The following is a 24,808-nucleotide window of genomic DNA, read 5'->3' as shown; positions in this document are numbered from 1 at the left end:
GACTGTGGAAGTAGGCAAAATAAACTAATCGCGCGGTTTCTACATCGGTTATCAAACGAATTTTTTTGACCGCGAATGCTGCTGAGCTGAGCCTTTTGGACAACTTATCAATATGAGGACTCCATTGCAACTTAGCGTCCAAAGTAATTCCCAAAAATACAGCAGTATCCGTGAGGTCCAATTCCTTATTTTTTACAATAATAGAATCGAGGGGCCTACTAACATTCGATAACGTAAAATAAACATATTTTGTTTTATTTTCATTAAGTAGCAGGTTGTTTACAGTAAACCAATCCACTACCTCTGAAATGGCGTTGTTTACATCGTCAAAGGAATCTTGTCGTCTCTTTACTTTAAAAAGTAAGGAGGTATCATCTGCAAACAGCACCACCTCGTGTTTTACAAGACTAGGTAGGTCGTTTATGTAAACTAGGAATAGAAATGGACCTAGAATTGAGCCCTGCGGGACGCCTATAGTGACGTTAGATCCACACGATCTGGAGCCATGCACATCAACCCTCTGAACGCGGCCACTAAGGTACGACTCCAAAAGAGCGATGGCATTATCAGTTATTCCATAGTGACGAAGTTTCGCGATCAAGATATCATGACAAACGCAATCGAAGGCTTTGGAAAGGTCGCAAAAGACACCAATAGCATCTTTGGACTCCTCCCAAGCCTGAAAAACATGATTTATTAACTCGACACCAGCATCGGTTGTTGAGCGACCCTTTGTGAAACCAAATTGTTTATTAGACATTAAATTGTTTAAATTGAAATGTTGAAGTAATTGCAGTAATACAATTTTTTCAAATATTTTACTAAGCGTGGGTAGTATAGATATTGGTCTAAAATTAGTAGGGTCAGAAGTACTACCAGCTTTAAACAATGGAATGACTTTACTGTGCTTCATTAAATCTGGAAACACACCATTGTCTACACATTTATTAAATATACATGATAGATAGGGAGCTATGCAATCAATCACGGAGTTAATGACTTTAACAGAGAGACCATGGAGATCTGCAGTCTTTTTGATTTCTAAAGATTTAAAAGCTCTTAAGACGTCCCTAGGACTCACGTGTGTAAATGTTAGTTTATCTACTTTGGACGTATCTATGTGCTCCCTTACAAGTGATTGAGCGAGTGCAGGAGATGACTTCAAGTCCTTGGTAGTCGAAAATGGAATGTCAGTAAAGAATTTTTCAAAAGCTTCAGCAACTTGCTTATCATTTGTGAGTAGTTTACCGTCAATTTGTAATTGATACTCGAGATCGCGTGCTTTGACTTTCCCAGTTTCGCTATTAATAACTTTCCAAGTCATTTTAATAATATCTGAGCTACCTTTAATTTTACTGCTAATAAACATTGCCTTCGCGGTAACGCAAACACGTTTGAAAACTTTTGAATACTGTTTTACATAGTCGTGAAAAGCTACGCTATGATTGTATGTTCTTTCTTCGTAAAGTTCATACAACCTGTTTCTACTCTTATAAATTCCTACCGTCGCCCAGTCACTAAAAATTGGTGTAATATCAACGAGGAAACTCCAGTAAGGGATTGTAAATGATTTAAACAACAAAACTTGACACGTAGATTAAATAAATAGTTTATTTGATTACTTAAATCTATGTATAGATTACTGATACTCATAAAGAAACCATAAACTTCAATATACATAATACCATAACTATTATACATAAATTCTTAATATTAGTACGAGTAGAACACAGAAAGTACGCTTGCTTGTCTATACAAACAAACAAGTCTTAAATAAATACATAAGTCTATATCTAGCGATCTACTCCGATCTAAAATAGTAATATTATATAATAAAGATCCATAGAAAAATTACTTACAGCTATTGATTTAGAATTTTAGACAACGTTGTACTAGGTTTTAGGCAGGGCGAAAGCTAAATTGGATGTTAGGACAATACGCCCTTCAACACCATCAGCTCTGTCTATTCTATGCTGGACATAGGTCTTTCCCGTGGCACACCACAGAAGGGTGTGATTATCTAAGCTTCTAAGCACACTCAGGACACTCGATATAAATATCTCATTCTTACCGTGTGCTGCCTAACGCTTAAGCGCGTGGGAAACAGACAGTTTAGGCACTCGCACGCGGTTAGAACTAATGTAAGACCTAGAGGGGGTGAAATCGGCACCCGATACGAATCGGTGCGGGGTGTAGCTACGTAGCATAAGACAAAAACTTTGGAAAATTATACTCCGCCAAAAGCGTGGCATTATTATCAGCTACCCTTTATCCTCTAGTTATGTCCAAAGTTCATACGGGGTAGCATTAAATTGCGTCTGAATCATACAAATGACATGTGAATAATCAAATACTGCTCAAGAAATGCTAACTTCTATACTATACGTATATGACGTCATTTTTAGAGAAATGCTCTGACATTGATTGTTACTTCACTGGATTTTCATCGCAATCTTTCTTCTGTATGATTGCGAATGTCTCTCGACAAACATCGTACTACGAATAAATAATGTAGAACATCGTACAAACGAATGCCAATTTCCATGTTCATCAATTATTAAATTTATCGTGTATCAGAATTTGAAGTCAGAACTGGATACTTTATTGTAATTTTGTATTGATTCCCGCGTAAACTAAACAACAATATTTAAGTAGTTCTGAATTCAAATCTTGAAACTTACACAACACAATAAATGTAATAATTTGGGAACAACAAACAATTCTAGAGTAACTACTATTCCAAAGTACCTTATTTTATACAACCTACCAATGATATCAAGGTAAGGTACAAGTTATTAGCTATCTATTACAATATGCCAATGAGCTTAAAAATTAATAAGTCCCGAAACTAAACTTTTCTGAGTAATAAATAAAAATATGCCACTTCAAGTTTGACTGTACACAGTATTATAAACTAACTCCTGTATCTTCATTCTCAACATCAATTTCTTTGCTGGTTTCAATTTCCTTACATGTGGAAGCAAACTATTGAAGAAGCCTATATCTTCATCCTTCGTCACAGTCTCTGCATCACCTAATTCCTGACCATTGCTGGCATTTTTTTGAGCCTCATCATCGTCGTCATAGAAATCAGTTTCCATAATGACAGGTTTTGTATCGAATTCATCAAATTCATCATCTTTGACGCTAACGTTGGTGTGGTCTTCGTCGGGTGGTGGGTCCATGTAATAACTAGCTGCCTGTTCGTGATCAGCATCGTAATCTTGGCTGAAATGGTCATCGTCATCCCTTAATTCGTTAGTTTCAAAATCGTTGAACTGGTTAGTCAAGAATTGTAGTTTGGGCAGAAATTCCCACTCGGAATCTTGTTTTCTTACTTCTTTTCTGGCTTGGTCGCGAAGGTACTTCCATTTCAAGCGTGCTTCGTCACCTGAAACGAATGTAGAATAGGTATATTTTTATTTGTATAATATTAGTTTTCGTTTGCTTTTTTTTCCAGGTACTACCGTGCGAGATCGCAATTTAATCGAACTTATTTTGAGAAATAAGGATGCCTAGGTACACAAATAAACAAATCGATATTTCAATATAACAAAAATAAGCCATTTAAAATTAAATTACATGATTTAATCGAGTTTATATTGACCTCTAACAAGTTTATGATTACTTTGAATGAATGATTCTGATTCCTTGACAAATGCCCTTCTAAAGTAGCATTTATTATTCTTCGAATACACATGATACAAATGTTTCTCGTATTGTACATACTTATTTGGTCTGAGTTTGTATCGAAAATATAAATAAAAATACACCATTTTTGTAAATGAAGAGAACTCGTTTCTTTAACGTTTATAATGAGAAAAACACATTACAGTTTTAAGTACGTGTGTAGGTTTTAAGTAGATGTGTGTAACACTGTATAATTTTCACAGCTTTGAACAAGTTAGTGATTGTTTGCCGTGAATCTAGCCTTGTTCAGTGGGTCACTACACCAATAGTTATCAGCCACACTTTTGTTATTTTAAGTATTACGTTTACTGTGTGTGGGTGTGTACCAACTATCTTGAGGATGGATTATACAAGTTGCTTTGGGGGCCGTAATGTAAGTTTTAAAAAGTGATCCTTGACGAAAGAGATGCAAAATTTAGATTAGTTTATTTTGTACATAGAATCATTAGAGGACTTTTAAAGTTAAGTTTATATTTTACTTCTATCCTTCACTTACTACTTTTTGAAATATGATGTTATGGCGGAAAAAACTTCTCAACAACACAACACGTGTTGCATGTAATATATTTAAGTTATTTAGACGTATTTTTTTCCGCAACTGGCATTAATTACTTGGCCAGACAAATTTATTTAGGCGTTGGCCTAAGAAAATCTCTGAAAAACAGTAGTTTTGTGACAGCGTAAAATACGTAGAATAGAAATAGAAATGTTTTATTGCGACCATGTGTTCATACAAATTGTGGTGTTATAAAAATACAGAAGTAAGTATTATAGTATCAACATGGACCCGGTAAGGGCAATGCATAAATAATATGCATGAAGTTGAATCTGGATGGGTCTAGAGGAGGATTTTTGAATTAAGAATTTCGTGACAATTCTTATAAGGTCGCAGTGGCTACCTTTCTGTATCAACACAAGCCTTTGTAGGTACAAACAAATATAAATTCATGGAGTTGAACATAGAAAAACAGCGATCTAAATAAATTAACTCGTGGAAGTAACGGTTTGTTTTCTGAACAGATAGGTAACCTATAAAAAGATCGTAACTTGTGGTGGAAAGTAACATAGGGCGGAAATGCTAATTTGACCAACATGACGATGTATCCTACCTATGCTCAACACGGAAGTAATTAGGTACTCCCCCATCCCATTAGGTACCTATATTCCTTACACTACAGTTTTATGATCCTAAAATTAACATAACATTCTAAACCTTGAATCCTACAGATGTTTTTTTTAAACAAATGAAACTTACGGGTAACTCCAAGCTCCAGAGCGATTTCCTTCCAAGATTCGTCAAGTTTATACCAATTATGGTGCCCTTTCAATTGCCTGTTCCATATTATTTCCCTTGTCCTGACCAACTCTATCAGCTTATTCATGTCCACGTCGATTGTCCTTCGTTTGTTCATTAGCAGTTTCTTTCTCATCGTGTACCCCAGTTTTGGAGTCTTTATGGATTCGTCTAGAGCGTTGAAGACTTCGTCAGCGGTGTCGTTGTCACCTTCCTCATCTTCAGCCAGGAATTGGTGGTGGATGAATGAGAGTTTTTGGAAGTGTGGCCATTCGGAGTCGGTCGGGTTTTTCTTCATTTCCTTCCGGCATTGGTCTTTGAGGTTCTTCCATCTCTTTCTGCAATTTAAACCTGGAAGGTTTTTGGAAAAGCAATTAAAATAGTTTTGTGATGTTTGTGTTTTAATTATAAATAGGATTCTCTAGGAAAAGTACCTATATAAAAGTAAGTTTGTTTATTATATGAAATTAACATAAATATTGTCTAATATTGTTTCAATCTATCATAACAGGTAAATAATTATACAGAAATAAATAACATAATCTAGGTAACAATTTCCAAACAATATTTCTAATCATGTTTTCACGATCGATCGGACTCCGCATTCTAACCTCTTTGCCAAAACAAACAAATGATTGCAAACTTTTATTTTGACCGCGCGTCGCGCAACAACACAGTTATCGATGCAAGATGGCGTGCGGCCGTTCACCGGCGTCGCTTACGCTCGAACACAATGCTGACTTACTTGTAGTCCCCACCTCCGCCGCTACCTCGTTCCAATACCGCTCCAGTTTGAACCTATTCCTGTGGCCTCTATAGCTTTTGTCCCAGAGACATTCTCGAGCCTGCACCGCGGCTATAAGTTTGTCCATATTTTTGGCGCGAACGCCGCCCTTCCCTTTGACTTTGGGTGGTGGCATGATGCGCGCGACAGCGGCAGCGGCAAGCGGGCGATGCGAGCGAGGCGCGCCGCGAGACTGAGCGTTTTCCTCCCCCCTTCCGCTTCCCGCTCCCGCGCCCGCTGCGGCGTATCGCTGTCCTCCTCGCTCCTCGCCACGCTCCCCTCTCCGCCACGCCTCGATGCGTAATCCAAATCATTTCGACCCGTTGTTTCGCCCGTCCTCTTTTACGTCGCTTTCACTTACACCTCTTTCCATTTCGCTTTGAAACCCTACTTACTAAATTCTCTAACCTTTTGCACATGCGATGTATGATGAAGTAAGCAGAAATGCAGTTACTTTGTACGTTTTAGTAGGTTTGATAGTAGTGTGTTTGTCGGTAACAATGGTCGCGGTCGTAGCGATTTAGTACGTGTCACTCCGGGCTTCATAATTGGTTTCCTTCCCCGCGGTGGCTACCTAGACATTACGTGATAATCAATGCGATAGCTTCACTTGTATTAAGTAACAGTTACCTACACTAATACATGGGTGAATTTCAACAAGTCTCATTTTTTTATCATTTCGGTGAGATTTTTTATTTTAATACTTTTCTTCACATATTTGACGACAAATAAAACTTTAACCCATTTTGAATTATGTGCGTGAGTGGGCATCAAATACGATCGAAACTTACTGAGATATTTAAAATTGAATTTTTATGAGTCCACTGAAATGATAAGTACCCACTGAAATGATATAAATGTACACCGAAATGATATAAATCTACACTGAAATGATAATGAGTCCACTGAAATGAAATTAACCCACCGAAATGATACGGTCAAGAAAAATTGTGCTGCTTAGCTAGGGTTCCGTACAAAGTGAAGTTCGATTTATACATAAATAGCCTATATACGTCCCACTGCTGGGCACAGGCCTACTCTCAATTAACCGGTGGGGGGGGGGGGTGGTATGGAGCATACTCCATCACGCTGCTCCACTGCGGGTTGGTGGAGATCGATTTATACATTCTTAGATAAATAGTTCAATACTTGCTAAATAAAAAATAGTTTAATACTATTTACTAATAGTAATAGATTGTTGTTCGTTTCTTTCATCGTGCTATAAAAAATGCATTTAGTTGTTGTCAATATGTGAAGCCGTGGTAGCCTAGTTGGTAGAACGCTTGCCTCTCACTTTGAGGTCGTAGGTTCGAATCCAGCACAGGCCTAAACCAGTGATTGTCGAATTTATTTTCAAATTCATGTTTAGATCAGAAATGATTGTCACATGCTCAGCGGTGAAGAAAAACATCGTCATAAAACCCACATTCCCGACAATTCCATTTTCGGAGGTATGTGACCTAATGTGCATTGGGCTGATTTCCCCTTCGTGGGTTGGAAGGTGAGACAGGCAGTTGCTTCTGTAAAATACTGGACCTGTCAAATCTTCAAGTTAGGTAAGCGGACCCTGTGAAAAATCGGGATAATGCTAGGGGGATGATGCTTATTGTCAATATGTCTTTTTTGTGGCTATTGTCATTGCTTCTTTATTACTTACCTAAAATTTATTTTGAATAATATAGGTTCACGTAGGACCACAATCTCACCTGATGGTAAATGACGATGTGGTCTAGGGTGCATCACACTTACCTAGCAAATGCCTATTCACCCTAGTCTTGAAGTCTCCTAGATTATAACGAGTTGGAAGTTATATCCATACCCAAGAGCTTGAGATGGTTGGTAATTCACTCCGGAAAGTCCCAGTCAGGAGGAAAGGACTCCGTTTTGCGGTGAACAGACACGCCTGGGTCTTGGAAGCGTTGAGTCCAACCTACTTGTTGTCACTCCAGTCTGAGACGGACTTAAGGGGCAGTTTCACACGATTCACAAGATCCTCTCTGAGGGCACTATCATATCTGGTGTTTACGCGTGCATTGGACATGTATCTCTCCGTCATTGTGCTATCGTCTGCATGCCTAAAGATACCGGGCATAATCAGCAGATCATTGACAGAAAAAACGTGGCGGAGAGAACAGATCCCTGAGGGACTGCGGCATTAATAGCATGTAGATCAGACAAGCACCCATCAACTACTACCCGAATCAATCTATCCCTATCTATCCAATTACATAGGCTAGAAGGGATCCTGAATATATCAAGGGACACAACAAGATCCTCGCATTGATTCTAGATTGCCTCACTCCATAAGCTTGTAGCATACACTAGAAGAACATCAGTTGACCTATCTCTGAGTATATTGTTGGCTTCAAGGTACGCCAGGAGGCGGTTGTTCAGGATTCGCTCCATTGTTTTACAAACAATGGAGGTTACCGAGATAGGGCGGTAGTTAGCAGGGTTGGTACGAGTGCCTTTTTTGGGCATGCACTGTATATTGGCAAGGTTCCATGGTTTCGGGAATTGTCCTGAACCCAGAGACAGCAGGTAGAGGCGTGTCAGTAGGAGACTATTCAGGTGCACAGTTCCGCAGTACTATTGCTGGGATGTCATCAGGACTACTGACCTTATTCACGTCTAGAGTGCGAAGCATTTTTATACGGCAGAAGTTTGCTTCGACCGATTTGACTAGCGGCTAAAAGGTTTTACTACCAGCTCAGTCAGTTTGACATCAATTTGGCCAATATTGTCGAAACGTGCCCTGCGCATTGTCTTCTTGCAAGACTTTGCAGCGGTATTCAGGGAATTTTTCAGAGCCCGCATGTTAGGAGCTAACTTCAGCCCACATCCGGTATTCGGATTGATTAGAGCTTCTGCACTAGCATACTCCGCGATGTACCATGAGCGAGCCTTATCGTCAGATGATATGTCAGAAAATGGGATAGAGTATTTCATTGCCTGACAACTAATATGGCATCTCCGCAGCTCGTCGAGTCTTCTGAAGAAAAGCAAACCTCACGCCAAGGATAGGATGCGAAGAAGTGCCGCATCTCATCCCAATCTGCTAGCGTGTGTCACCATATTTGCCTCGATCCTCTGGGGCTAGAATCAGGTAGGGAATAGACAGACACATATCTCACCAGACAATGGTCGGATGTCCCCAAGGGGGAAGTCACTGATAGAGATTGATATTGGTCCGGATCAGTTATCAGCAAAAGGTCCAAGCAGTTGGCGCTATAGTTAGCAACGTCAGGTATCTTTGTAACGCAATTCACCAGATGTGAGAGATTTTGCCACACATGGCAAAAGCCTGCGCCTCTTTGCCAGAATGGTTGGTCTTCTGGAATGGGAACAACCACTCTTGCTGGTGGGCGTTGGAGTCCCGGTGAAGAACAAGTTGCGCTGAGAGATACCTCCGCCGTGCCAACTCCACTGTCCTACTGACGTAGGTGAATAACCTGCTTGTCTCAGAGTTACCGCTGTGCGATCGGTAGACACTGGTGTAAACTATTTTATCCAGGCCAGTGTCCACCAGGATCTAAAGAATGGATAAGTCTGGGTATTCAAGGTTACCGAGAAAAGCAGAAAGAGGAGTTTGATAGAAGGTTATATGACGTTTTCCAATCACCCAAAATGGTTTCGGAAAACCATGAGATCATCTCGAGAAAAATAAAATAGCTCCACAGAACTGTTAAAAAGGCCCTTAAAATAATACCTAATTCGAAACTAAAATTTAACACACGGATCTCTAAAACTTAACGGTTTTATCATTTCAGTGTTACTTATCATTCCCATGGACTGTTATTGGCATTTCAGTCCACCGAATCCACCGGAATGATAACACCGAGATGATAAAAAACAGGTTATTTTTGTATAAACTGTGAATTTAAATAACTATCGAAAAATCGACAATTCTCAAACAAAACAGTACTTGCAGCCGATTTAACACATCAATATGAAATAAATTGAACTAATCTAACACGAGTTATAATGGCTACCGAAATGATTTTTTACTGATTTTTTTTTGTCCCCCTATCACCGAAATGATAAATTTCTTTTTTTGGCGGGAAACCATTACACGCTGTGACGGGTATGTTCACGTCTAGCGGTCGAGCCGAACCAATGCGAGGTGTTGGCAGGTAAGGAGGTGTCATAGACGCAATGTTGACGGAGTTATTCTACCAAAACTTACTGTCCTCTGAAATGATAACTTTTTTTCGGACAAAATTTAACTGCCTGTCAAATTTATGAGAAGGAGGGTAAACAGACAGAAATAGATTTTGTTGTTAGATTATTTAATAATTTAACGAAATTCTATCAATTTAAATCCCAATAGTAGAAAATAATTGTAGAGCAAGACATTGTATAAGCGATAATGGGTTACGGACAAGCTACCGAAATGATAAAATGACACTTTAAAAAAAATTTTCAGTGTGTTACAGTTGCTGAAACTGAATGATTTTTTTTGCCAAGGTAGAGGACTACTTACTTTACCCAGAAAAAATATTCAAAATCATTTAGCAGAACTTTGCACTACCGTTCTCAGCCAAGACAAGTTTTTTTTTCGCTTTTGCAATTCACCCACATATTGTATGGTAATTTAGTGAACCTATCAAAATTTAGGATACCAAAATAACTAGCCTGTCTAATCTGTAAATTTTGTAGTGGTTAAAAAAATACATATCGTCGCCTAGTCAAAACCACGTAAAATAATATTCAGATATGATTTTTGTAAACTAAAGCTCGCAATAAACATAAACATAGCCCCACTGCTGGGCACAGGCCTCCCTTCAATGAACCGGAGGGGTTATGGAGCATACCTACTCTACCACGCTGCTCCACTCCGGTTTGGTGGAGGTGTTTTTACGGCTAATTGCCGGGACCAACGGCTTAACGTGCCCTCCGAAGCACGGAATCATCTTACTTTTTCGGACAATCAGGCGATTCAAGCCTGCAATGTCTTTACCAAACAAAGGACAGTCTCATAAAGTGATTTACTTTTTTACTTTACTCAAACAAATATAGTTTATTGCACCAACATAATCATCTCCCTAGCCTTATCCCGTTTTTCACAGGGTCCGTTTACCTAACCTGAAGATTTGACAAGTCCGGTTTTTTACAGATGCGACTGCCTGTCTGACCTTCCAACCCGTGAAGGGAAAACCAGCCCAAACATTACTTTATTGCAATAACATAAAAGAAAATAGTTATAAAAGAGACTAATAATAGTACATAACAAATAATAGTAGAACCAGAACAAATAGTAACAGTAGGACTACTTAATAGTAGGAGGATATTATAATAATACACACTATAAACACATACACATACACACAACACAACACTCATACATAGTACATACAAATACACACATAAAACACATAATACCGGATTCTTACCGCGTTATTATCAGGGATATAAGACTCCCGATATTTCAACACTGTTTTAAGTTATCAGTCGTCCCGTGATCATGGCACTTGCAACAGTGTTGAAATATCGAGAGTCTCATATGATAATAACGCTGTAAGAACCCGGTGTTATGTGTTTTAATTATGATAATAGAAGTACTTACCTTGTCCAGTTTGAAGCCATTGCACCCATTCACTAAAAGTCCCGACGTGATGAACATATTGCGCTTTTTCACCACAAACTAATGAAATGTCTTTACTTTCACAGATACTTATTTCATCTGAGAAAACGATTAACCTAAAACTTGAGATCAAAATAGTCACTGTGGTCCTCTGTGTCAAAGGTTTACTTCACAAACCTGGAGCGCCAGTTCAATCTCTGGTACCGGACTTCCATCAATAAGTTATTAATACGTCATAGAATAAGGAATAATACCACAGAACGGCAATTCTCCGCTCCCCATCAGCGGCTGAGCTAGGTTTACCTCACCTCCCCTCGGTCTTACTATATAGTCTTCAATCGTATGGCGTCAAATGTCACATACATACCTACAGATGCGCGTGTACGATAACGTCAATGTGTGGTGTCTGTGTAAAACGAGGTGTTTTGTATGAAGTGTCCAGGGTGTGCTTATGTGCAATTTTCACTAAAATAGTTGGCTCGACCATCTAATTTTATTTTAAGTTATATGTGTCATTTTCTTATCCGCCGAAAAGGAAAGGTAATCGACAAGCATAAAATTTATGGATCACACGTCAATTTTAAGCACAAATCTAAAACAACCGTCTAAAAATTTTACACTGGCCAATAACCCGACAGAATTATGTTGACAGCACACGTCAAACGGTTTGCATACCAGCGAGATACTTTTTGATTCGGATTATCCATTCATTTACTCATTCTTCCTAAAATTAAGAGCTGTCAATCATCCGTCCCTTTCCTTTTCGGTGGATAAGAAAATGACAGGTATAACTTAAAGTAAAATTAGGTGTTTGCAGGATTCGGGGCCAATAATTGTTATATTTATAAGCTCGCGTTATAAAAGACACCAACGCGCTTAACATGGAAACTGTACGGCATTTTTGACGTGACTTCTTGTGTACATTTACCTCGTGTGCATTGTACATTGAACTTTCTGGTTTTATTACTATTTAACATAACGAGGGTTGAAAGGCAAATGGGTTTAAGCGACATTTTGTGAACTTTACAGGAGAGCCATTTAAAGTTTTATTTTTTCGAAAAAAAATCATATAAAAAAAACTACTGAATCAAAAGTGTTCAAAATGCTAAGAATTATTTTAAATTAAACGTTGCACAATTCTGTATTTATTTGGTTCGAAAAACACATCAGTTATAGATTTTAGAAGTCGCTTAATACAAAATGCCTCAATTGAACTAAATTACAGTTGAAGGAAAAACGGTTGATATCCACTAGAGCCAAATATTGGCTAAAAGCAAAATGCTTTAAGAGACCTCTCACTTATTAGTTTGACTAAAGCTAAATGAGTTAAACGGCTTCTTAAAAAAAGAAGACTAGAGGCAAATCAGCTTCACCTCCATAAAAGGTTATATGACAGGGAAGGAAAATATCTTAAGTGACCATCCGCTACTAATTTCAATTGTATGAAATCCAAATATTAGTAAGATCGGAAATAAAGTCGGTCCTTAAGCCGTTTTTCCTGGGAGAGATTTTAGTCGGGCAAGGCATTTACAGATATTTGTACCTTACAATATTAGGAAAAATCACGGCGGATATAATGAGTAAATCGATTTCATTAAGAAACAGGATCTAGAATATAACCATAAAGATTGTTACACATGCTTAATTCGACTTTTTAAGTATATGGTAAACCGCGTATGTTGGCGGATGACAGATGACTGTCACCAACTGAATGCGGGCAATAAAAGAAACAAAAGCTTTGAAAAAGTCTTAATATGCTTATACTCTGTGCTGAGTTTAATCTCACTATCACAACCTGTTTCCGATTTACTGAAAAATTTAAGACCACGTGGCTGGATGCAAGTTCCAAGCACTGGCTCCTACTAGATGGTACGCGGTACTAGGACAGACTGCAGTGAAGTACTGATTGCTCTCATATTAAGAGGCGGCCAGGGGTGGGTAGATCAGCGACTTGTTTGATCAAAATTTCTGTTACATTTGCGCCTAAAACCTCCACTTCGAGCTGGCCATAAGATACCGTCGAAGTTGACAAACAATAACAGAACTCGATCATGCTTTTAAAGCCGAGATACGTCGGACATCGCAGCAGACACATCTGTCGATGAGATAATATAGATGATAATAATAATAAATAGATGGTGTTCCTTTGCCGAGCATTTTTATAGCTGTGCTCTGCTCTACCGAAGTTATTGGTTGGTAAACCAGACCGCAAAACTAAGATTGGTGCGATGGTTCTAACGTGAAAATCAGCTCGTGGGGAACTACAGGCGGGCTTTTCTGTCACCATATGTCTCAAAAACAAATGCCAGGTGGAATAAGCTTGTGAAATTCAGCTCTATGCTGATTCCTATCAATCCAGTTCCGGTAGATTTTCGACAGCTTCAAGACTGTTTTCGGCCACAAACTTTGAAGAGAGTTTCAATCTACAACAAGGAAAAGACCCAACGCCTCACTGATCAGAAAGACTTATTAGCAGCGCTTTGGACACATTTTAACGATGTCTTAAATCCCAATAGTAATCCCAATAGTGACTTGTTTGTTACAACATATCGGTCGAGTTTGTTACAACAAGGTCGGGGGTTTCGCTTAAGATCTAGCGGCACCCCCGACCTTTGAAGAACTTCTTACCGCGCTAAGAAGGATGACGAATACCAACACATCAAAAATACCATCTGAACTGTATAATATGCCTACACATTAATAACTGGTTATACCAACTCATCCTGAAGATATGGGAGTCAGCTGCTGGAATGATTTTAGCCTTCTTCCTCTTTGCGAGTCGATGGCGATCGATATTAAATTTTAGCCTTAACGTTATTCTATCCCGTGATGCAGAAATGGTACTTCCGGAAACCCAATGATGATTTTGTCCGGACAGAGATATGGGGGTACGGTTTTGTTATTAAACAAATTCAGGCCAAAAGGCTTGAACAACATCGGCCTTTGTTATGTGCTGCGTGAGGCTTCACGCGGCTTGTGGATTGCTCTAAAGAAAACAGATTGTCCTGAAAAGTTATGACTTATCCTGATACGACAATATCATGACGACATGATGACGACAGTTTGATTTCAGAACAGAACTTTTCAGAGCTATTCGTCGTTACCTACGGCGCGAAACAAGGCTATGTCATAACACATGGAGCCATGGTTCCTAGTCTATTTTCTTTATATATCGCTTCTGTATCACGCATAAGTGGGATAGTCTGTGGAATTGTTATTTATAGCTTAATTGAAATTAAGGCTAAAATGAATAAGATCATTTTTGATCTCTCACGTCTCACATCTATGCGTCAGTTAACCAAACTGGCCGAGGAATGGCCGATTCAATTAAGTCATACACCAGAATATTTATAGTTTTGTGCAAAACCCTTTTAAAATAACCATCCAGAGGATGCTTCGGGGATGTAGCTTCTTCCAATGTTGCTTTAAATGGCGCTGAGCTGGAGGAAGTTTCAAAATTAAAATATTTGGGTTCTCAAATATGAAATGACTCCAAAGTCATCGAAGTTGCCAGCCCGGATAACAGGTGCGGTTGCAGCCTTTGGAAAACTTAAAATATTAGTGTACAAAGTCTCAGCGGCGTACTTGATACGTAACACTTTAAATGTCTAAGGTCCATCCTTCGCATAAAGCGGCAAGATGGTTTTCCAATAACAGAAGTATTACGTCGTTCTGGCATATTCGGAATAGAAGCTCTCATCATAAAACATCACCTACGATGGTGCGGTCACGTCATGCGAATGGATGACAGAAAGGTTTTCTATTTCGAGGTGTCTAGAAGGAACTGTAAACAAGGTGGACAATACCTGCGGTACAAAGACGTACTCAAGCGCAAACATGTGGCTTTCAACATGCCAACTGATAGTTGGGATGAGTGTGTCTGAACCTGGAATAGCGCGTGATATAGTCCTCGAAAATCTTAGTCCAAGACGCCAAATACGGAAAACTCAACGGAAACCTTCCTACAATGACACGGTAAACTCGGCTGGCCAGCTTGATTGTATGCCATGTTACCAGATCTTCAATTCGAAGTTCGGTTCAACACCGACTTGGGATAGACACAAATATAAGTCACCATCAACGAATACGGCTTGGGTGACATGATGACACGCACACTCCCGGTCTTCCCAATCGTAATTTTTAGCTGTGTGAACCGCCCAACCAGGGCCTGCCCATACTTATTTTGATATGTTGAAGTGATGCGGGCACAAGGTTTCATACAAAATTGCGATGACTGAAATGTTAACATTATTTCTTTTTTGTTTTGGAAAAACGTTTTAAGTCCTTTCAAAAGAAAATGATAGTTGTTTTATACGACAAAAAATTTAAAAAAATGTAGCATAAATAGCTGAAGTCAAATTCTATGAATATTTTCGGTAAAGGCAAAACAGTTCAAGTGCCAATTTTACTTTTAAACTGTCGAAGGCAAAACGGTTGAAGCGACAATATTTATAAAATCTGGATTAAAGCAAAAAGATTTAAGCGCCAAATCTATTTTCGTTTCGTCTAAGGACAAATGATTTAACCGACTTATCTATAACAAAACACTGTCAGGGAAAACGCTTTAACAGACTTCAAATCATGAAAATGAAAAGACATAACAGCTTATGTGACCGACTCATATCCCGGAATACGACTGATTTGCCACCCGCCCAGAATTTTGTGCATTTTTTTGTCGGTTGAAACACGGGTTTTTAAAAATGTACCCAAAGTGCTAATTGGTTGAAGCGCCAAAAAGTAGCTTCGATTGATCTGAAACCAAGATCAGTCGACGCGGAAAAAATCGCTGATTCCGAATATATATATAAGTCAATTTCGCCCAAAATGTCGCTTAAACCCATTTGGCTTTCAACCCTCGATAACATAAGCTACGCTTGATTCCCAAACGGGCTGAACAGACGTACACCCTTCGAAGATAAAATAGGTAACTCACGCATCACCGATTTTTTTTTCTGACGTGACTTATTGTAAATTTGCCGCAGATGGCATTAACTACTTGGCCGGACAAATGGAGAGCACTGAAGGCTCTCACCCAGTACAGCGTTTAAGACAACAGGCCTGAGGGTGAAACGCTTCACCAACATGATAGTTGGTGAGCCGTACCGCCGTCTATACGTCTAACTGTGTTAGTGAATCCTGTCATCATCATCAATTTAAGAGCCACGCTCTTGTCGGTGTAGCATTTTCCATTCCAGTCTATCAAAGGCCAATTCCTTGACTTCCCTATAAGACACGACGTTAACCTTTTCTTTAATCTGTTCCATGTAAGCTCTTCTTGGTCTTCCCCTTCCTCTCTTTCCTTCTAGCTTTCCTTCTATGATGTTTTTAATAAATTCATCGTGTCTTATTAGGTGTCCAATCATCTTGCCTTCTGTCCTCAATAATTCTCAGTATTTTTTTCCCTTACTCTTACTAGCACTTCCTTATTTGTTACCCTTAGTAAATCCTGTACTTAAGATAAATTAATAACTCATTTGTGCAAGTCTGGTATCAGGATTCAACGCGGCCTCGTTGTGACACAACACAACAATGAATTTCAACTATTTATCTTGTTAAAAGCGAATTTATTTATCTACCCAAATCGTAACTGCAAGTGTAAATGTTATAGGCAATTCGGATGTAAACACTTACTTTACGATCGATTTATAGTAAGTATACGAACTCTTGTTGGATGTACTTAAATCGTTTCACTATTTTGGATCAATTTAACAACCTAACCTATTTAATTTTAGAGTCACTCCCAAAAGTAGTTAGAGGTTATTCACGAAAGTACTAATTGTGTGACTTTTTAAACCGTTTCTGTGGCTCATTTTCGTGTTTATTGTAAGTGTTGGCTATAGTTATACATAAAAGCCATCTAACTTAACTGATCGAGACGCCATTCCCACATCGCTGAACAATGAACATTGAAGTGAATCTCATGTAGATACTCACTTGGGGATGCTTCTACCTAACGCTTTGGAAAGATGTCGACGTTTTGACCTCGATTCCTGCCGACGACACCTCCTATTTTTTTTAAGTTATAGGTAGACATTTTCTTACGCGCCGAATAGGAAAGGGACGGATGATTGACAACTGCTAATATTAAAATGAATGAATGAATAATCCGGGCGAGTAAAATAGGCATCTCACTGATATGCAACCCGTTTCACATGTGCTGTCAACTTAATTCTCTCGGGTTATTGGCCAATATAAACTTTTGGGAGGATTTTTTAAAGTCTGCTTAAAATTGACGTGTGTTCCATAAATTTTATGCTTGTCGATTACCCGTCTCTTTCCTTTTCGCGAATAAAAAAATGACAGATATCTATAGGTAACTTTAAATTAACATAGATGGTGTGTTCTGGAATCAGCACCAAGCGGACAATATTAATTGTTTAGCGAGACGTCTCGGTAAGTAAGTATATGGACCTAAGCTTTTCTTAACGAAGTACCTACTTACTTTAAAAAAACACTTATTTACTGCTCTGGGTCAGAATTGACAATCACTAGAGAACCTGCCCTAAGATCCTAACGGTCTACAAATATATCAGTAACTGTTAATTTAATCAATTTTCTTCAGTAAATAAAAACTGTTATTAAATTGAATTAGGTATAATTTTTGTCCTAGTACCCAAATCACTTCAAAGTCCAAACAAACAGAATGAACACTAGAACCGTTCAAGTCCACAATAGTGGCACCACTGAACCAATTACTGGATAGAGGAATGTCCTAGAGGTGCCACCTTGCATGTTGACATAGAAATGCTGACGCTTCTAGGATGACTATGCTTTTGAAAGATTTCGGTCTTTTTATCGTGTGGGTTGAAAGGTAGATTACCAGCCTCAACAACCCGATGTCAGGGTTATTATTGAGCCGCCAAGGCCCTGACATGACTCATGTAACGACTACATACTTACATCAGTAAGTAGTAACCGGGACCAACGGCTTGACATGCCTTCCGAAGCACGGAAAAAGATTTCAAAGATTTCGGTTGAAAGGAGTCCTAAAAATTTATAATGTTTCAGGTTTATGCTTGATAATAAAGTATGTGATAAACTGATTACCAATTACTAAAGTAAACGTTTAAGAGTGAAATCTAAAGATAAAAGATAACTTATTCGCTTAAAATTGAGTACCCAGAAGAGATTGCTATTTAACAATAAGGACGCCTTTTGTACTCTTCTGTTTCTCTTTTGTTTTGTAATTTTGTATTTCCTGCGTGTGCAAGAACCCTTTGTTTCCCTGAGCACTACTGCTTGACACCTCGTGCCTGGAAGGCACGTTAAGCCGTTGGTCCCGGCTGCATTAGCAGTCGTTAATAACCAGCAATCCGCAATGGGCCCGCGTGGTGGTTTAAGGCCCGATCTCCCTATCCATCCATAGGGAAGGCCCGTGCCCCAGCAGTGGGGACGTTAATGGGCTGGTGATGATGAGCCTAGCCGTAAGCTTTCGAACATCTGCTTTTAAAATGGGACTACGTCTTCTAATTTGTAAAGAATCTGTCTGTGTGACCTCACTCAGATGCTCAGAACTCACGACTATATCCCAATGGGGTAGTCAGAGGTACATCCATCGCAAGATGAATAAATAAATACCTACGACTCGTCGAGCTCTCTGTTAGACCAACGTGGCAGGTAGTAACCTGTGTCGCCATCTGTAATGGTCGAGCCAACTGTGTTAGTGAAAATTGTACGTAAGATAAATTAATAACTGATTGATGCAAGTCCGGTACCGGAGTTTGAACCGGTTTGTGATAGGTGGTGGTTACTTATAATAAACTGAGTCTAATAATTCTAAGATGTGTTGTCACCCTCGCCATCCCTAATTGCATTAAGGGATTATTGTACTGCGAACTAATATTAAAGACATTTTTTTTTACATTATGTGGTGTTGCAATATGCATTTCAATACCTACATTATTTTTATAACCTGATTCGCTCTGTTATGGAGAATACTTTTTTTATAAGTACATTTATTGTTCAATACTTTTGCGACGGAAAATTCCGCTTGATATCAATTCGGAATCATGGTCTGAATCATCCGTCAAAGTTTTAGTTACGATGTTACTAACAGCCTGTATATAGGTATGGCATATCTACAGGTAAGAAATGGTGCTAATTCCTGTAGACATCATCAAATACCTATAAGTCCTGTCATTTTCTTATCCGAAGAAAAGAAAGGAACGAATGCTTGACGGCTGTTAATTTTAAAATTAATGAGTGAATTACTGAATAACCCGGTTGAATCAAGTCAATATGTCGCTGGTATGCAACCCGTTTGACGTGTGCTGTCAACTTATTCTGTCGGGTTATTGCCGATGTAAAATTTTTAGAGGGTTGTTTTAGATTTCTGCCTAAAATTGAAGCGTGTTCCATAAATTTTATGCCTGTCGATTACCTGTCTCTTACTTTTTCAGCGGATAAGAATGAAACATGTATGAAGAACGGAACATTGAAAAGATAATCCGAGAAAATGTTTCTGTTAAGCATTAAGCATCTTGCCTTCTTTTTAATATGTATAACTTAAAATTAGATGGAGTGTACTAAAATTAGCACCAAAATGAGACTATAATACGTGTATTGTTTGTGTAATGAGTGTAGATTGAATGAAAATGGTAAGAACATATTTTATTTAAGTAGATTTATTATTACAAAAATATGTATATTTATTTACACTTAATCAGAAAGTGATATAAGGTATACGTCGAATACTTATTGAAGTATATACTCCTTTAGCAGCAGTCGTTAATAACCATCAATCCGCACTGGGCCCGCGTGATGGTTTATGGCCCGATCTCCCTATCCATCCGTAGGGAAGGCCCGTGCCCCAGCAGTGGGGACGTTAATGGGCTGATGATGATGATGATTGTAACTTAAATAAATTGGCTTGGTGCCCATCACAAATCAGAATCATTTATTCAACGTAATCATGGATAAACTTGTTGAATGTCAACGAAATATTTTTGAATTTACGTCATTTCACAAGATGTTATGGTTGAGAAGAAATGACAAGAAACTAAAACAGCTACACATCTTTTAAATCAATGAGGGTATACATTATCAGTTATTTAATAACTAGAGGAAAACATTTACTCAACACTGGCAACGTGGCCTTGGCAATTCGGTGAATTGTTTCCTTAAAAGTCTGTCTATCTGTGAGATCTATTTTCCCATCATTTTCTTAAAACGGATACGGCGGACACTCCTGCTTGACACGGTCTTCCATAATAGTATCGATACAGGTCACAATCTTCCTTCTGAAGACCCTCATTTCTTCGTCTGTAAACGCTTCTATATCAGGCAAGATGCTTAACAGAAACATTTTCCTCGGATTATCTTCTAAATGTTCTGTTCTTCTTCTTTTTAGTATCCCCTTATGGTCATCCTCGCAGATGTATTTCTCGTGGCGTCTCACTGTCTTCATTGGCGTATCGCTAGTTTCAGAATTGTGTAAATTATCTGAATAATCCTCTAAGTCTGTCTTTAGATATATGACATCTTCGTGTTCTTCTTCGGACTCTTCCGGAGAAACGGGTTGGGTGATCTGTTCGTCGATGGTTTTGCAAAAAGGCAGGATGAAGGTGAGATGGTCGTATAGATAGTACGGTCTTATCCCAGTAGCCCCGGATTTCATCTGTTTTAGAGACCTCGTGAACGCAATCCGGATCTTCCGCCATTTTTCTCTGCAGTCGCTTTCTGGAAAGATAGAAATATTATATTGATAAATAAAGCGGTCTTCAGGAAACGTGATAAGGTTGATTTTTCTCGTCGATAGCGCCGCGAGCAATGACACAGAGCTGCAGTTACGTTATTTTTTTATATATTGAATTAGTGTTGAAATTTTCAATGATGTCAATAACCTTCTTAAATAAAAGTAGATAATGGCCCCGATTTCTGCAGACACTTCCTAATTTTACTTTAAGTTATACCTGTCATTTTCTTATCCACCGAAAAGGAAAGGGGCGGATGATAGACAGCTCTTAATTTTAGGAAGAATGAATAAATGAATGAATAACCCGGGCGAATCAAAAAGGTACCTCGCTGGTATGCAAACCGTTTGACGTGTGCTGTCGACATAATTCTGTCGGGTTATTAGCCAATGTAAATTTTTATAGGGTTGTTTTAGATTTGTGCTTAAAATTGACGTGTTGTCGATTACCCGTTCCTTTCCTTTTCGGCGGATAAGAAAATGACAGATATAACTTAAAATAAAATTACATGGTGTCTACAGGGATTGCCACCATTATTTTCTCTAAATTACATTAGGTAACGCGTCATCTATCAGACAGATGTCTATCATGTTAACGTAATTCTATAAAGGCGACTGACCAGTGTGTGTGCGTGGTAGTTAGTTGTTTGATGGAATACAATAAAACACCACTGCGCGGTGATGTACCTACCGTTCTCATGAATGTTCTCAAAGTGTTAAAGTTCCTGTTTTAAAAACAACCAGTGTCCTTACTACATAAAGTGCCTATATACGTCCCACTGCTGGGCACAGGCCTCCCCTCAATCAACCGGAGGGGGTATGGAGCATACTCCACCACGCTGCTCCACTGCGGGTTGGTGGAGGTGTTTTTACGGCTAATAGCCGGGACCAACGGCCTAACGTGCCCTCCGAAGCACGGAATCATCTTACTTTTTCGGACAATCAGGTGATTCAAGCCTGAAAAGTCCTTACCAAACAAAGGACAGTCTCACAAAGTGATTTCGACCATGTCCCCATCGGGAATCGAACCCGGAGGCTGTTGTGTCCTTACTATTAAAGAGTTATTACAAAAGCAACATTCCCATTTTAGGAACACTCCTGACAACGGCACACCACGTTCACAATTCATCTACTGTTAAACACACGTGAAAATTGGCATGCAAAATCGCCATTACGATTCCACTAGTCTAAGATCACGTATATTTTTAAATAAGTTTCATTATCTACAAACGTAGATATCTCAATATCCAACATTAATATTAACTAGGTTAAAATTAAAAGTTGCGAAACGATGGAATTTACCTGCACTTTTATCGTCCAAGAAAATGGGACTATAATTTAAAAGTACTTATTTTAATGATTTAAAATGTAATGTACTGACTAATGTATTTAATTACTATTATTAAGATAAATTGATTTAAAATATTATTAAATAGAATTAATATAAATTATTTATAATTGAAAATGTTTTACAACTAATTAATTAAATTAAAAAGTAAGTAAACAGAAAAAGCGGGAACGGAAGTGAGAATTACGCGGCGAACGAAACAAATGAAGAACGGGGTTGGATTGGTTCCCCGATTTTTCTAGGAGACGTTGGTTGTGGAAATAATTACGATGGAAATTAATAAATAGTCGATCAAGTCACCCAATTACAGTGTTTTCATGAAACTACCAAATCCTCTAGTAAACGCTACAATGTAACGGAAACTTCGATAAATGTAGATACCTAAGTATGTGTTTTTACCTACTTATTTTATTTTATTAATTTGTTACAAAACAATCGTTTATTATTAATAGATCACCATACGGCACATGAAATCTAATATTATTAAAACTCAAAGAACATATTTTCCAAATAAGCTCCAGAAAAAGCGAAGTAAGTTCACAGTTTAATAAGAACCTTAGCGCCTATTTTTTATGTTGCCGCAAAAAATATTTACGGCTTGCCTTACCAAAGTTGATGGAAGAAAATATTGCTTGTCATTTGAAGATCACAACTTAAAACCATAGAGCACTACGGACCTCCACTAATTTACTTACTTGATTGTCATATGCAACATATAGAACGTCGAATTTAGTTATTGAAGGTACAAAACTTACCTTTACATTGCAAATTTTTCGCTATCTCTTCCCAAGCGCGTTTTGTTTCTGTTCGGTTCGAGTACTCAGGCAATGTTTGATTGTATATGCACGGATGTTTCTCCACTTCCTTCACGAACGTCACAATGGAATCGTGTCTGTCGCTCATTTTACCTACGATTATCTCCTCTATCGAATTGTAACATAAGTATACGCTATTAAAAAACTAATTTAATAATTGTACAAGCTGTTACTGGTTAAATGATGTAAAAGTGACAAACAATCTGTCAAAATTGTTCCTATGAATGCCGTACGGGCAGTCGCTACGGCCCGCTTTGCGCAACTGGGTAAAATGTATACTCTGTTGCGCAACAGTTTCGTTGCGTGATCACAGATGGCGTTGCTCGTCGTGTTAAGTTGTTGACTGTTTCACGGCGCGTATTTTGTAGTGACGTTTTATTATGTTGTTTAGATGTTGCGCAATATTTTAACATAATAGGCTACTTGAGAACCTAGTCAAAAGAGATACTTTTACGAAACGTCAAAATGAAAGTATTCTTTGTAGTTTGTATGGAAATAAATACTGTCCTGAGACGCCATCAGTAAAAGCGGGTTAAACGTCGTACGTACTCATTGTTACTTAATTCATAGATAAAATAACAAAAAAAATAAGTCGAAAATTAAAATGAGATTGATTCTACTTCTAGATAGCATTTATACTCGTAAGTAATTATCACACACATCACACTACACACATACACAAACACACGCTAACACGGTTCATTTAAATTTGCATGTAATCATATCCTGTTATTGGCGAAGAAATTTTGTACATGTATTATATAAGTAAACGACTATTGTTAATGCTGTTGGATATCTAAATAAATAAATAAATTTATAACGGCCTCTGTGGTCCAGTGGTTAAGCGTTGGACCTCGATTTAGTTGGGACATTACAGGCTGATCACCTGATTGTCCGTAAGTAAAATGATCCGCGGCTTCGGAAGGCACGTTAAGCCGTTGGTCCCGGTTACTATTTACTGAAGTAAGTGAGTAATCGTTACATGAGTATTATCAGGGGCCTTTGGCGGCTCAATCATAACCCTGACACCAGGGTTGGTGAGGCTGATATTCCACCTCACAACCCACACGATAAGTAGAAGCATTTTATAATTTATCTTTAACCCCAAACCCTAATCACGCGTCGCGTCGTTGCTTTTATGATTCACTTTCGTGCATGACTGCGTAGAACACAAGTGAAAAATCACGATTGTGATTCCTACTGGAAGGACTGGGAGCAATTTGCACCCAGTCTTAGTGGTGACGCTCCTAGATAATGCTATTATGGACCTAGTTCTGCAGAAACGATCCATTCCACAAGAACTACAAAATTGAGTTAATAGGTGCAGGCTATGTGTCTTGGACCCTTCCATCAAGTGCTGAAGACACCGGCTAACGTTGAAAACTATAATGATCCAAAACCATCACTCGCAACCTTCTTCTATCGTGTGCGTTGTGAGGTGGAGTACCAACCTCATCGACCCTGGTGTCAGGGTTACTATTGAGCCGCCAAAGGCCCCTGACATGGCTCGTGTAACGCCTACTTACTTACATCAGTAAGTAGTAATCGGGACCAACGGCTTAACGTGCCTTCCGAAGCACGGATCACCTTAATTTCGGAGAA

At 38.6% G+C, this 24,808-nt stretch overlaps 3 protein-coding genes across 4 annotated transcripts in view; 1 reads left to right on the top strand and 2 right to left on the bottom strand.

The window, feature by feature from the left end:
* LOC126377855 (uncharacterized) overlaps window positions 1-24,808 on the top strand; it is an 87,150-nt gene that overhangs the window by 31,957 nt on the left and 30,385 nt on the right. The window contains exon 1 of one of the 2 annotated variants that reach the window (XM_050025846.1): window positions 3,985-4,063. The exons of the other annotated variant lie outside the window; for it this stretch is intronic. Within the exon in view, the coding sequence (XP_049881803.1) occupies window positions 4,031-4,063 (33 nt within the window). The 5' untranslated portion in view covers window positions 3,985-4,030. Of the gene's footprint in view, window positions 1-3,984; window positions 4,064-24,808 lie in introns of those variants that run through there. 2 annotated transcript variants of the gene reach the window in all.
* On the bottom strand, window positions 1,967-5,972 carry LOC126377893 (uncharacterized). Its single transcript, XM_050025945.1, has 3 exons — window positions 5,730-5,972; window positions 4,946-5,335; window positions 1,967-3,391 (listed from the first exon to the last, which is right to left on the bottom strand). The coding sequence occupies exons 1-3, from the start codon at window positions 5,902-5,904 to the stop codon at window positions 2,886-2,888; spliced, it is 1,071 nt and encodes a 356-aa protein (XP_049881902.1). The 5' UTR covers window positions 5,905-5,972; the 3' UTR covers window positions 1,967-2,885.
* Window positions 20,222-23,453, bottom strand: LOC126377906 (uncharacterized). The gene is made up of 2 exons (XM_050025961.1): window positions 23,147-23,453; window positions 20,222-21,030 (listed from the first exon to the last, which is right to left on the bottom strand). Exons 1-2 carry the CDS (start codon window positions 23,292-23,294, stop codon window positions 20,516-20,518), a joined length of 663 nt encoding a protein of 220 aa, XP_049881918.1. The 5' UTR covers window positions 23,295-23,453; the 3' UTR covers window positions 20,222-20,515.

The sequence above is a fragment of the Pectinophora gossypiella genome, chromosome 24, assembly GCF_024362695.1.
Source record: "Pectinophora gossypiella chromosome 24, ilPecGoss1.1, whole genome shotgun sequence".
NCBI classification, from domain to species: Eukaryota; Metazoa; Arthropoda; class Insecta; order Lepidoptera; family Gelechiidae; genus Pectinophora; species Pectinophora gossypiella.
This window is presented reverse-complemented; position numbering and strand designations above follow the sequence as displayed.

Excerpts from the sequence above, each read along its gene's own strand:
- LOC126377893 (XM_050025945.1), bottom strand. The coding sequence starts at position 5,904 with ATGCCACCACCCAAAGTCAAAGGGAAGGGCGGCGTTCGCGCCAAAAAT. Across the intron at positions 5,336-5,729 it reads GGCGGAGGTGGGGACTACAA|GTTTAAATTGCAGAAAGAGA; the intron begins GTAAGTCAGCAT and ends AAAACCTTCCAG. Across the intron at positions 3,392-4,945 it reads TCTGGAGCTTGGAGTTACCC|GTGACGAAGCACGCTTGAAA; the intron begins GTAAGTTTCATT and ends CATTCGTTTCAG.
- LOC126377906 (XM_050025961.1), bottom strand. The coding sequence starts at position 23,294 with ATGAGCGACAGACACGATTCCATTGTGACGTTCGTGAAGGAAGTGGAG. Across the intron at positions 21,031-23,146 it reads GAAAAATTTGCAATGTAAAG|AAAGCGACTGCAGAGAAAAA; the intron begins GTAAGTTTTGTA and ends CTATCTTTCCAG.